This window comes from Alligator mississippiensis, chromosome 7 (genome assembly GCF_030867095.1).
Source record: "Alligator mississippiensis isolate rAllMis1 chromosome 7, rAllMis1, whole genome shotgun sequence".
NCBI lineage: Eukaryota > Metazoa > Chordata > Crocodylia > Alligatoridae > Alligator > Alligator mississippiensis.
Genome location: NC_081830.1, coordinates 50,551,198 through 50,564,191, shown reverse-complemented (window position 1 = coordinate 50,564,191; position 12,994 = coordinate 50,551,198). Strand labels below are relative to the sequence as shown.

The window sequence follows — 12,994 nt, the reverse complement described above, 5'->3', positions numbered from 1 at the left end:
GTCTGTGTGGAGTGATGGCTGTGCTGTGAAAAGGAAATTGATGATTCATGTCCCTTTGGATAAGAAATGTATATTTTAGTTTCTCAGAGAAATTGGTAGTCTCTGTACTAGGAAGCATGTTATCTAGTACTAAGAGCAGAGGACCCAGAATTGGAAAAACTAGGCTTTGTTTCTTGCTCTTTGGATATTAATACAAAATCAGATAAGCTATTTACCCATTCTGTGCCTTGTTTTCCCCACTTCTACTTATTCATAAGGCACTTTTGAGAGTCTTGGCAGTGTGCCATAGATGCATAATGTATCTACATTTTCAGATTTAATCATTCTAAAGTTAAAAACACAGACAGCTGAAATTACTCTGGTATTTCATTTATTTTTAAAACTCTTGTTCCAAATAAGTAAAACTGGAAAACCATCTCAACGGGTTGTTTCAAGTGTACAATTTCATATGTGACCTGCAGGTGGCACGCACCAGCCTCCTGCCTGGCCTCCTAAAGACCATTGCTGCTAACAGGAAGATGCCTTTGCCTTTGAAACTCTTTGAAATCTCTGACATTGTAGTTAAAGATTCTTCCAAAGGTAAGATCAGCTTGTTTACACTTTTTTACTTCCCTTTGTAAAAGGATTTCTTAACTCTTCCAGAAGTTTTTTTTCTCTTTTAAACACATCTGACGATGGGAATGCTTTGTTTTTTTTTAAATGTCTACCAGTTTAGTTCTTCTAGTCTGCTTCCCATAAACAGACCACCCTACATGAGATAGGCAGCATGATGGTGTTGTGCTGGATGGTTCCACAAGGTGGTTCCAAAAGTAGTTTAATTCCTGCTGGGCACACCGCTTTTTGAAAAAATCCAAGTAGGTGCTGAAGTCCAACTGTGTAGAAAAAATGGGAGGGGCGAATTCTGAACCACCAGTCTGAAGGTAAGGAACCTATTTAAGAAGCCCAGGATACCACCATTAAATATGCACCCTTTTTTCTTTGTGGGAGTTTAGTAAAATAATTATGAATAATTGATCTGAGAGATTTGGTGACCCATTACTCATTAGAGTAAAAAAGTTTGTTTTACAATTTTGGGCTTTGCTAGCTAAGTAGTGGTGCTGTGTTCATTTTCCCCTGCATCCATGGTTTACTAGCAGATCTTTTCAAGATGATCAGGGCAGGTCCACATGGGAAAAAAATCATCAAATGGGTTGGTGTTAGACATCCCCCAAACATCTATCTATCTATAATGTTTACCATCTTGGGAAACATTAATGAGAGACATAAGCCTGTTTTTGTCAGCCTTAATTTTATTATATTTAAAATAGACAGAGCAACCAGTTCATATTTCATTGACTTCATTGAGATTTTGCCTAGATGCAGGCATGTCTCTGCATGGAGTTGACTGCATGATCCTAGCCTTAGAAAGTACATTTTCATGTGGAAAATGCGTAAAAATATCCTGAGCCCTAAGAGCACATTCCAAAAATCTAAACTTAAGCAAAAACAAACAAGCAAAAACCTTTCAAATCCAGTTACCAAGTCAGTTACCCTTTCCCACCAAGCCACCAGTTAAAGGAAATCTAGGGAGATATATTTTTCTGGGAGCAAGTTCTAGTGAGATGTATTGCCACCCAGGGGCAAATTTTTGCTGTTTTACAGTTGCTGCTACCTTAATACAGCAGCAGAAATGGTTTTGCTGTGTCATTATTTGGTTTCTGTTTTTAGTGCTTGCATTTAAGCTATTCAGTGTCTGCAAAACAAAGGTTTACATAAGGCATAAACAAGATGGCAAGTAAATTGCTCTGTTGATGGACTTAATTTGTGGATTACTAAGAAAAAAATTGCCAAGAAAAACAATCAGATTTAGCAAAGCATGCAGAATCTTTATTAAATACAGACAGTTTGGTGGTCCTAGCTCATTTCTTGCTGGGCAGCAAGTCTGCCAACATGCACAAAATGTGGTACAGATGGCAAAAAGCTTTGTCATTCTTCATGAGGAGTTGGGCTGTTTACATTGCAGTAGAGAGAACATTTATTCCGGCTGCATGCAAGTCACTGGTTAAATAGATTACTTTTATTTCTTGTGTTCTAACTTCAGATCTTTTACTTATTTATACATAGGCTTGATTAACAATTATATAAAAAAAATCTATTTCTGTTGCACACTTGAAATTTACCAGGAATCACTGCTATAGATCACACACATTCTTTGAGGCAGTGATTTTGTATTCTTGTGCATTTGGACAATGCCCAACATAATTTAGGTGTTACCAGAATATAAACAAAAAGCTGTTTTTGCTATGATTTACAATATTTTTATTTAATGGGTGTTTCCCAAACTCACCATCAGGCCTGAAATCTAAACTTAATGCACAAATGGGAGGGAGAAAGGAAAGAAAAGAAAAATAATCAATAATTCTGCCAATGTTAGAAGATACAGGGCTGCCCCGCTTTCACATATGGAATGAGATTTCCTTTAGAAGGCTTATGTCATCAGTCTGACTAATTTAATTTTATTATTTCATATTTTTGGTATGCAGAATGTCCAATTAATAATTTAAAAAGTATGGGTCAAAAGAGCACTGACATTAACAATATTTGAAGTAGCATTCTGTAGTCATTCATGTATGAACGAATGGAACTGGATAAGCGCATTGGTTTTTAATAAAAATATCTTCTTACACATAACTCATTTGCTAAAGTGACCAGAACACACTTATCCTCAGACATATCAGACATAAAAGTTAACTTACTAAATCAGCAAAATGTGTGCTAGATTTAATATGACTAAATAAAACCAAATCTGAGTAAAAACTCTCCTTCTCAACTGGGACAGGGGAGAAGGGAGGAAGAATACAAAGGATTTAAGTATCAGTTGCATAGGACTGTGTGCATCTGTATTTTCATTGTATTGTTAAGTTGATAAAATTATTCCTAGTGCTATTTTTATACTAGTGCAGCCTATGTGACCACAGTAGCCTGAGTGAAGAATTTATGCCATCCCTTACTATGTTGAAAAATTTAATTTTATTCATCTGGCTGAAGGTGACCTCTGGCTAAGAGCCTCGTAGAAGTTTGCAAGTTGGTAGTTAGTCTTTTAATGTGGTTGAGAACGTGGTCATGTATTGGGAATAGTGAACCCAGCTGAAGTCATGTTTGAATGCGTTTTCAGTCTGTCTTGTGGGCCTTAGTTTAACTGTATACAAAACATGGTGTTTTGTGAAATTAATTGCGAAAGAGAGTTAAACCGAGCAAGTGGCCTGTTTTAAACCCCAACACTATTTTTCTAGAGCCTCTCTAGGTTGCTAGAGGGCAGCATGCACCATTGTTTTTGCGTTGTATTACATTCTCTGGCTTATAGATTCCTAGCCTGCTGCCCATCCTTCAGATTGTTTTATAGCAGCATCTTTAGGCAGTGCTTTGAAGTCTGTGAAATACATATGTAATTCAGGCTGACATACTTGGCAGGCCTTTTAAAAACAGAATTGTTTCATGGCATGACACAAGAGGTCTGTTAAATGAGTTATAAAGAACTGAGGCATTTCCAACCAACCCTAGTTTGGCATAAAACTCCTAGTACTTGGGTTGTCATTCCCCACTTGCTCCCCTCACCACCCATCTCCTCCCATCCCCCTTCCTACATATCGTGTACAGGGAATGAACTTTCTGTGATGTAATACATTAACGTTGTGAAGAACAGAGTTTTATGGCACTTAGAAAGCTTGGAAGGGATGAATGAAAGCGAATCTGGCTACTCAAAGGTTTGTAAAATGAGTTTGGAAATAAGAATTATCAGTCACTTTAAATATTTTGATCCTTTCATTCTTTTTGTTCAGAACAGCTATGAGGATGTCATGGGGTCTAGGAGTAATAATCAAGTGAAAATCTGACCGATTTCCATTAGTCTTCTTGGTCTGTAAGAGAGGCTGTTTAAAAAAATGCATTTCAGAACAACTTCAGTGACATTCACAGTTTATCTCAGCTATGTTAGAGAGGTGGATTGGCAGTATTTAGGCCATATTGTTTAGACAACTGCTCCTTAATTCTAGTGTCTGAAGAATAGGCATTAATAACTTCTGGTATTCTTTGTGGCAGAGATTCCAAATCAGTTTTACAAGCCACTTCTAGAATGCATGTGGCATTTAAATGGAAGTCTAAATAGAAAATGAAGCACAAGTGCAAGGAGCTCCCATTGACCTCTTGTGTTCAGCAAACTATTGCATCCTGCTCAGGCAATAACCCCAAATAGCTAATCGGTGCTGACCTATTGTTCACAGTTGCGCTAATCCAGTCCGGAGGTGACAAATTAATAGATTATTCATTGCTGTTTGGTCTTCATCAGAGACGCGTGGATAGATGTCTGGCCAGCTCTAGGCTGAGTCAGAGAGAAAAGAATATACTTCTACCTACAACTGTTATTTGGATATCCAGAACCAAGAGCCCGAGAGGTGCCAAAAGTGCACACCCTTTCACCGCTGGGTGTTGATGACATCTTCAGTGATGTGTTGGTGTGCTCTGATCTGTTTGTTTTTTCCGAATGCCTCATTGTGTCATCCAGCATTAACTTTGTTTTAGATGCATTATGCCTGAGTGCTATTTTTTGGACTTTGTTTCATATTGGGAACTGCTGTGTTCCTATTTGTTAATAAGGAGGTTCAGATATGGGTTATTTCAGTGAGCCACTACAATCCATAGCAGCTTATAGTATTTCCCAGTGGCTAGCTGTAGATGTTCAATGAAAGAGGTGACAGGAGATATGAGGCAGGTGAAGCACAGCCCTTGGCCCCCAAAGAGGATGTACTTAGAGAGAGAGCCTGTAGTTGAGACTATTTATAAAGATACCCAGTACAGGGAGACACTTTCACTACTTTAGACCAGAAGTAAGCAGTGTTTCCTCGATGAGATGGGCACATCTCAAAAAAGATGAGAAACAGACACTTTCCCTTTATTGAATCATCTTTAAGAGGAAAGACAGAGATGGGGAAGAGAAATCCAACCAGCAAGAAAAGCACTGAAGTACTCTAAAGTTCTGTTACGTAAGACCCTGCAGGAGATCAGGCCCTGCCTTGTCTTTTTGTTAGCAGGAGATTCTTTTCTAGAGGAAAAGGTATGTGGCACAGAGATGAAGAACTGTTTTCCTAGCATCTGCAAACTACCCCCATGGCTCAGCCAACCAGGGACTTACTGAAAGCATGGGTGAGATGAACCACAGGAGAGAAGGCAATTTTTGAGAGCTGGGATGTAGATAGACAACTTTAGTGCTTTCTTGTGCTGCTCAGTAATTTCACCAGATGTGGACAGACATCCTAGGAGACCAGGAGCGCTTATTCTTTTTCTAGACTGCTCCTATCAAAAAATGAAAAACAAGTTTGTACCAGTGAAAATGTGTGAATAGCTTTCAAAGGCAGTGCTAGGTGTAGGTAGTTTAGCTTGGAAAGGCATACAAATGTGATGAGAGATTAGTATGTGTGTGTTTCAGATGTACTTTAGGATATGAAAAAGTAATTTATTCTGTTGAAATGAATAACTTAATCAAAACTAAACTTACAGTAAAGGGAGTTCATGTTTTGCATTAATGCAGTTACAGTGCTTTGTGTCAGCACATAGTATAGGTACCTAATTTTGGAAATGAGATGCTAGGTTCAGTAGCCTTAGAGAGGGATAGGCACAGAACAGGTACAGGGCGATTGGTAGCTGCTCTGCCTTGCCAATGCCTTTGTCTTAGCCCAAAAGGCTTTTTGAACATACAGTGCATGCTCCATAGCAATTTGTTTTTCTAAGGCTACCAAAAAAGACATCAGTTATGGCTTCTGTAATGTGGTAACCTGTCTACTTGGACTTGGATTTAGACCAAGGGCTCTCTTTGCACAGACTGCTGACCATCCAATAGCATGGTAACAACATTGGCTACTTCTGTTTTGGACCTGTTTTGTATTGCATAAAGGTTCTGTCTCATAAATAGCTAGTCTTACCACCAACCTTAAAAGCTGTAAAGGTTAAAACTAAAGAACTTGGCATTTGCTTGCTGAATATGTGTATTTTGGCTAATCTGCTTTAAATTCCCTAGGTTTCAATTATGTGTCAGAATCATTCCGAGTTCTTTGCAAGGCATGTTTCTTTAATACACTTGGGTTTTTTTTCTTTTTAATACAGGAGAGTATTTCAACTGTAGTGTTATCTTCTCTAACATTAGGAGAATTTATACAAAAGACTAGGATGAAGTATGAACAAAATGCAACCATTCTGTTTCCTCTGCAGATGTAGGTGCCAGGAACTACAGGCATCTCTGTGCTGTTTATTACAATAAGAACCCTGGGTTTGAAGTTATCCATGGGTTCCTGGACAGAGTAATGCAGCTGCTGGATGTGCCACCAAACAAAGAGAATGGGTACTTAATCAAGGCAACTGAAGGTAAGAGGCATAACAGTGAAACATGGAGGGGGCTATTAATAATTCTCATCCTGTTACTGTGCAGGACAGACTTCATATTGTCGTTAAGTGTAGGCAATGTGCTGTAAGAGTTTGCTTTGAATGTGTACTTGCTTTCTGCAAAACACTGTGACCCAGTACAGAATCTGGGTGATGATGTAAATGGATTTGGACACAAATCTCTGGGGGCCTTCTCTTTGCCTCTGCTCCCACATGGGACCCACTTCCACACTGCTCCTAGTTCATCATAAATGCTCCTTGTTCATGCATTTTTGGAACTAGGAAATCTGCACTAGTCAAGATCCCTGGATACCCTTTAGTCACATGTAGCATGTGGTTTCAAATCTCCCTGAAATCTCCTTTATGAAATGGAAACCTCTACTTCTGCATAGATCCATAGCCTTGTATCATGTCGCCATGGCATATACCGTGAAAGGGTTTCCCAAAGCTTTCAACAAGCAACTCTAAATGTTGAAAATTTGTCATTGTACTCTGACTCTATCTTTCCCCCTCACTCCCACCAGCTCTGTTAGTGAAGGAGCTGGGTATCTGATGAGCTCATTCTCATTCCACCCAGCTCCCAGAATCTTCTAGCATCCTTTTCCCTTTTAGGTTGGCCTTTGATAACATTGAGGAGATTATTTTGGTATTGCGAATCTTTAGTTTATAGAATATACTAAAATACCTATCCATAAGTATATCTCTTAAGGAAAAGTTTATCTAAAGCCTTCTTGTTGATCATGCCCATCAGACTTTTACAACCAGAGGAGGGGGAGAGGTAGTTTAATTAGATAGGCAAACAAAGATTTGTCCTGTAAATATTTCAAAATTAATTTTGAATTGCTCAGCTGTAGTAAGACAATCTCTGTACCTTAAATAACCTCACTAAAATTGAAGATGGTATCTGTGTACTGCATTTTCTTGATTTTTTTTGGACAAAATTGTATTGAACAAAATTCACATTAAATCCCAAGAACAGAAGCGAAGCTGAGGCACTCAAGGGGACTACAGTATTACCAAGTGAATTGCCTCTTGGCTGGTAACCTACATTAACACTGTCCCATGTATGCTTGTTAGCTGGACTAGGCTAAGGGAATGCTCCCAAAAAAGAATGAAACTTATCTGCTATAGTATCTTTCACACAAGAGGTGGAATTTGCTTTTCCCCTTTCTCTTGACTAGGAAATTTTATCTGGAGCTTTATGTTGTAGAATTGCCAGTTTATAATTATGATCACTTTTTCTCCACTACTGAGAGTTTCCCATATCAGCTAGTGGCAAGGTGTATTTTTGTCAGGGGGTGGGGGAGTTTAAAACCCAACAATCCTGTTAATTCTTCAGGTCACTGCAGAAGCAAAAACTAGCTATTCCAATAAAAGGACAGCTCCATGTAAGAGAATAACAACACACAACTAATCTATTCTGTTACTTAAAATAATGACATGGTCAATACAATATAGGAATGCAGGACTCTGGGAATAGCAGCTGCATTTTTACCTACTTGTCATTTATTGCGATACAAGTATGAGAGAGAAATTATGACTTCAACTCTTCTGCTCAAGAAAAAAGCCTGAGCAGTGCATTTACTGGAACTAATGACCCTGACACAGCATCACTGACAGCTCAGAGAGCATGAATGTGCTCAGAGCTCTAAAGTACTCACTTTAAATATAGACTAATTTTTTAGCAGTGTTGCTGGCTTATTGAATGTGTGCTCTCCTCCCGCTTACCGTGAATAAGCACATACGTGCCCCTGATTTTAATGCAGTTTTTCTGCTCTTTACCAGGTAACAGCCGTAGTATTTTATTCAGACTTTTAAAATATCTGCTAGCAGGAATACTACAAGAGACGATAAAAACTCACTGTTGGCCAGTAAAATGTAATAATAACGATAGGATTCTCACAAAGCATTTGTAGGTGGGAGTATTCAAAGGAGCCTGGAAGCGAGGTACTCAGTTCCCATTGAAATTCAGTGAGAGTTGATTTTCATTCCCTCAGGTTCTTTTTAAAACCACTAAATGAATTGCTTTTAAAATAGATATGTCACTTAAAGGGTTTTTTATGCTGAAACTTTTAAATGTTTTGTTCCATACTGCAGTCATCACCCTAGTTTCTGAACATTTTACAAAGAACAGGAAAAAAAATCACAAAGATTCCTAACACATTGTAGGGTTCATTTCTTGATACTGTTGCTGTTTAGTATTCCAGATGTCTTGGCACTTCTTAAAAAAAACAACCCTGCTTTCCCATGATATTACTCCCACACGTGATTAGGAACACTCAGGAAGCAGGTTGAGACTTTCTCTATACAGTATGTAACAAGCAGTTTTTGACTTTTGGATGTGATATATTTTCCTCCTCTTTCTATAGCAACAGTAATTCAGAAACTCTTGGAGTGATTTATAGATTCCATGCAGTTCTGATGACATTGGAATTTAACCTTGCTAACAATGCAGATGGCTGATATACTCTATTGCCAGAGTGAATGCAGTGTCACTGCACCAACTTACTTGCAAAGTCCTTGACTGCGGAGAAAGTTGGAAGTCAAAGTAGCTTTTTTTTAACTTGCCTTGCAGGCTGCCAGTTAAGTATATAGGAGAGATAAAATGTCAAGCAGATGATGGAGTAAGGTCAATTGTTGGGTGAAAACATATCCTGCAACATTTTAGACTGCAGGGTTCTGAGGGATTCAAAAAAAAAAAAGAGGAGCTAATTGCTTCAGAGGCTTTAGTTCAGGCTATTACACTGAGTTTTTATTTCCATGGAGCACAGTTTTATGGTCTGTGCAACATTAAAGTTTCTACATGTAAAAGCGGGTTTATCCTATAAAAAGAACAGTTCTGAATTGCAGAAATTCTAATATTTTTCTTTAGGCACATCTTGAAACTGATTTTAGTGCCATGAAAAGATTTATGTTAAGTGTTCATTGTCTTTTCCTTGTTTAACTGGTTGCTGAGGTTATTTCAGAAAGTGTCTAAGAAAGTAGTCCATTGCATATTTTTAAAGAATTTATCAGGTTTCTGGGGCTGCTTTGTTTCCTTTCTAAAATCAGCTTATAAAGTGAAGTGTGTACATGCAGTCCTTACCATATGTGCACACCCATGCTATTTAAGTCCCTTCTGTTATAGTAACACCTAAATGCCGGCCGACTTGACCTTAGGGTCATAACCTTTTTGCCCCTATAGCAACACCTGTGGAAAAATTACAGATGCTTGAAAATATGGGTGAAATTGTGATGTTCCTCTGGCCTTCACATTAGTCTTTAGTGTAATCTGAGCAACACAGTAATGGGAGAAGAAAAGATGTTTTAAGCGGCCTTGCAGAAGAGGGTATTTTGAGAGACTGGATAAGTGTAAAGATTTCAACATAGATTCCACAGTTAATGATTTCAGTTTCTTAATTGATACTATGGGCCAATTTTATTTCTTACTATTATTATTAAATTGATAAAATTTTGAAGGGGGAAAGCTGAAATTCTACACCATTTTTTAAAGGGCACAGTGCTAAATGGTGTATTGGTTAAAATCCTATAACTACTGGCCTAAAAAAGCATTTTATCTGTCTTGGTAGTAGATAACAGTTCATACTTCTGTAACTCAAACTTTTAAATGAACTGATAAGAACATAGTTTTGCATTGATCCTTTAACTTTTGTGCGCTCTTTACTGCTGTTTCTTTGAACAAAATTCCTTTGACACTTTAGCCAGTTCCATGTAATTTATAATGTACAAATTAGTATGAATTGCATAGCTAGCGGATAAAAAAACCCCCAAAAAACAAAAACAAAATTGAAACAATCTAAATTCCTAAAGGAAAGAAGTAAAGACACAAGTAGACAAGAGCCGTTAATGAATATCTTTAGACAGTTTTTGGTTAATAAGTTGCCCTAATTCCCCTATTAATTTTTATTTCATTTGCCTTGCCATTGAGACAGTAGGTATTTAGCTAAATGATTCAAAGTATATCACTTCAGTGCAAATCTTCTGAATTGAACATAAATCTCTTAAAAGAAAGCAAATATTATTATCTATATTTTGTATGTAGGAAGATAAGGCACAGAGATTATATGACTTGCCCTATTTTACACTCTCCAGTCCTGTCCATCTCCATAATAACATTTACATCTGGTCATCTTAAAACTGTACTTACTCCTGCAAAAACTTTTTTGAAATAATCTGGATTTATTTGGCTTTATTCTATGGCCGAGTTTATAACATGTACTGCTTCTGCACCCTAATTTTCATGCTATTTTCAGTGTGAACTTCATTTATGCCTTTGCAAAGCTTTTTTAATAAAAGTTTTGTTCCTGTCAATCATTTGTTTAGGGTAGTTAGCTTAATGTTGATAGGATGGGAAATCAGCCAGTTTGGATTCAACATAAAAAATTACATACAAATCCTTAGTCTTGCTTCTGTCACTAATTGACCATTGTGTAATAACACTGAATCTTAACAAAAGCAACACTCCTTTCCTTCTGCCTCCCATTTAATTAAATGGAAGGTGTGGTAAAGTGTAGAAAATTTTAATGACACAGTAAATCATAGTAATGGCTTTCCATCTAATAAGGTTGGGCTGTGAAATTATAGAGGTGTTATAGTTATCTATCCATAACCAAGAATGTCACTATACATTTGTTTTTACTGCCATAATTATGCAACACATCAAGACCCTGAAGTCTCTTTAAAGTCAACCTTAATTTATAAAACTTGAGAAGTGAAGAATAGGCTGGTGGGGTTGGGATGCTGGCATGGAACGTGGGAGAGCCATGTTCCATTCCTTTCTCTGTTACAAATGTCCAATGCAGCACAGAGCAAGTCACCTACGGCTTAGTCCACAAAAGGCCTTCTAGCTGCCTGGCTCCCCAAAAAATCCATGTTAGGTATCTGCACTCCCTGAACAAATATATGAGGAGAGTTAAGTGCCTCAGAATGGGATTCACAGCAGCCAGAGCACTGGACAAAGAGCTGCATAAGCTAGGCAGTAAGGAGCACTGAGGAAAGGAGCATACAATAAATCCTGGTCTTTTCCAGGGTTTAGGGGCCTCATGCTGGGCTGTGGGAAGAAGCTTACATCAGATCAGGATACAGAGCCCAGACTGCTCCCCTGGACACTAGTACTTCTGTCATCCCTCTCAAAAAAACAGAGTATAGGCCATTTCTTTATTTTACATCTGGGAGGGCAGAGGAATCAAAATTGGATGACAGAGCTTCTGTGTCCCAATGAATCTTGCATTTTATCAGCACAGTGCCACAGCTTCAACAGGGGCATGCCCTCCATCATCTAGAACCTCATGGTTAGAATGAACCTTCTGAGACATATGCAGGATGTGGGTTTCTGCTTTTTATGGATCAGGACTTGGCTTTTCTTTTCTAAAACAGGATTGATACCACTGCCCTGTCTCACAGGACGCTGATAACAAATACATTAAGGATTGTAAAGTACCATAAAACTATAAAAATGAGGGAAGGCCCTGTAAGTGCCTAAGACTGATCAGGACCATGAGTTAGAAAGCTGGCATGTACCTTTGAATGTAGTTTTTGGTCTGTTCATAATATGTAGTTTCATAGGGTGCATCCACATGAGCACACACGTGCGTCTTGCAGCATCTCAAAGCCTTTTGAGATGCTGCAAGAGGCACATGCGGGAATGAGAAAACATTCCCCATGCTGCAAACTTGCAGAACGGAGGCAAAATTATATCCCTGGATATCCAGGGGTCAAAAAACCCACAGCAGATAAAAACAGGGAAGAACACTGTCCCGGACTGTGCCCTGAGGCAACCGGAGGCTCGGTCCTCCACAGAGATGCTCTGGTACCCTGCCAGAGCGTCTCTGGTTGGCCCTTTCCCAGGTCTTGAAGCATGCAGCCTGTAGTGACTGGGACCTGGGGTCCATGCCAGGTAAGTAGTGGGGGTGGGGGGCGACGACTATTGAGGGTGTGGAAGACCATGGAGGGGCAGCTTGGGAGGGGTGGGTCCACCAGCTGCCCCCTGCGTGGCTCCTGCCCCCCCCCCCCGCGTGCCCCCCCCCAAGCTGGGTGCAGCCCCCCCCTTCCCCCCCCCCTTCGCCTCCCTGCTTGGCTACAGCACCCCGCTCGGCCCACACCCAACTCCAGCCCCCCCGCTCGGCCCGCGGCTGGGTGCAGCCCCCTGCTCACCTCCCTGTTTGGCCGCATCCTCCTCACTCAGCTCCAACCCCCCTGCTTGGCCCATGACTGGCTCGCTCGCCCCCCACCTGCCTGCACCCCCTGCACGCTCTCCCACCTGGCTGCAGCCCCCTGCACGTCCTCGGCTCGGGTCCAACTGCCCTGCACCTTGCCAGCAACAGCAGCTGCACTCTTGGCCTTCTGGCATAGTCCCCCTGCACACTACAGAGAGGCGTGGCTTGGCCCCAGCTGCCAGGTATCCATGTAGCCTCCGCCACAGTGCACTGCTGCAGCCAGACACAGTGCGACGTGGGGCTGTGTGCTTTTGGGCAGCTCTGGGCTGTCACCTGGGGCTGTGCGCTGCTTTCAGGGACTGCCGGCCACACCAGCCCAGGTACTGCATACGTGAGGCCTGCGCTGTCCAGCCGGGCTGCTTCTGTGC

The 12,994-nt window shown here is 40.1% G+C and overlaps 1 protein-coding gene across 1 annotated transcript in view; it reads left to right on the top strand.

The window, feature by feature from the left end:
* Positions 1-12,994, top strand: part of FARSB (phenylalanyl-tRNA synthetase subunit beta) — a 56,951-nt gene that overhangs the window by 19,592 nt on the left and 24,365 nt on the right. Inside the window, exons 15-16 of the mRNA XM_006271178.4 lie at positions 462-579; positions 6,241-6,393. Of these exons, the coding sequence (XP_006271240.1) occupies positions 462-579; positions 6,241-6,393 (271 nt within the window). The remainder of the gene's footprint in view (positions 1-461; positions 580-6,240; positions 6,394-12,994) is intronic.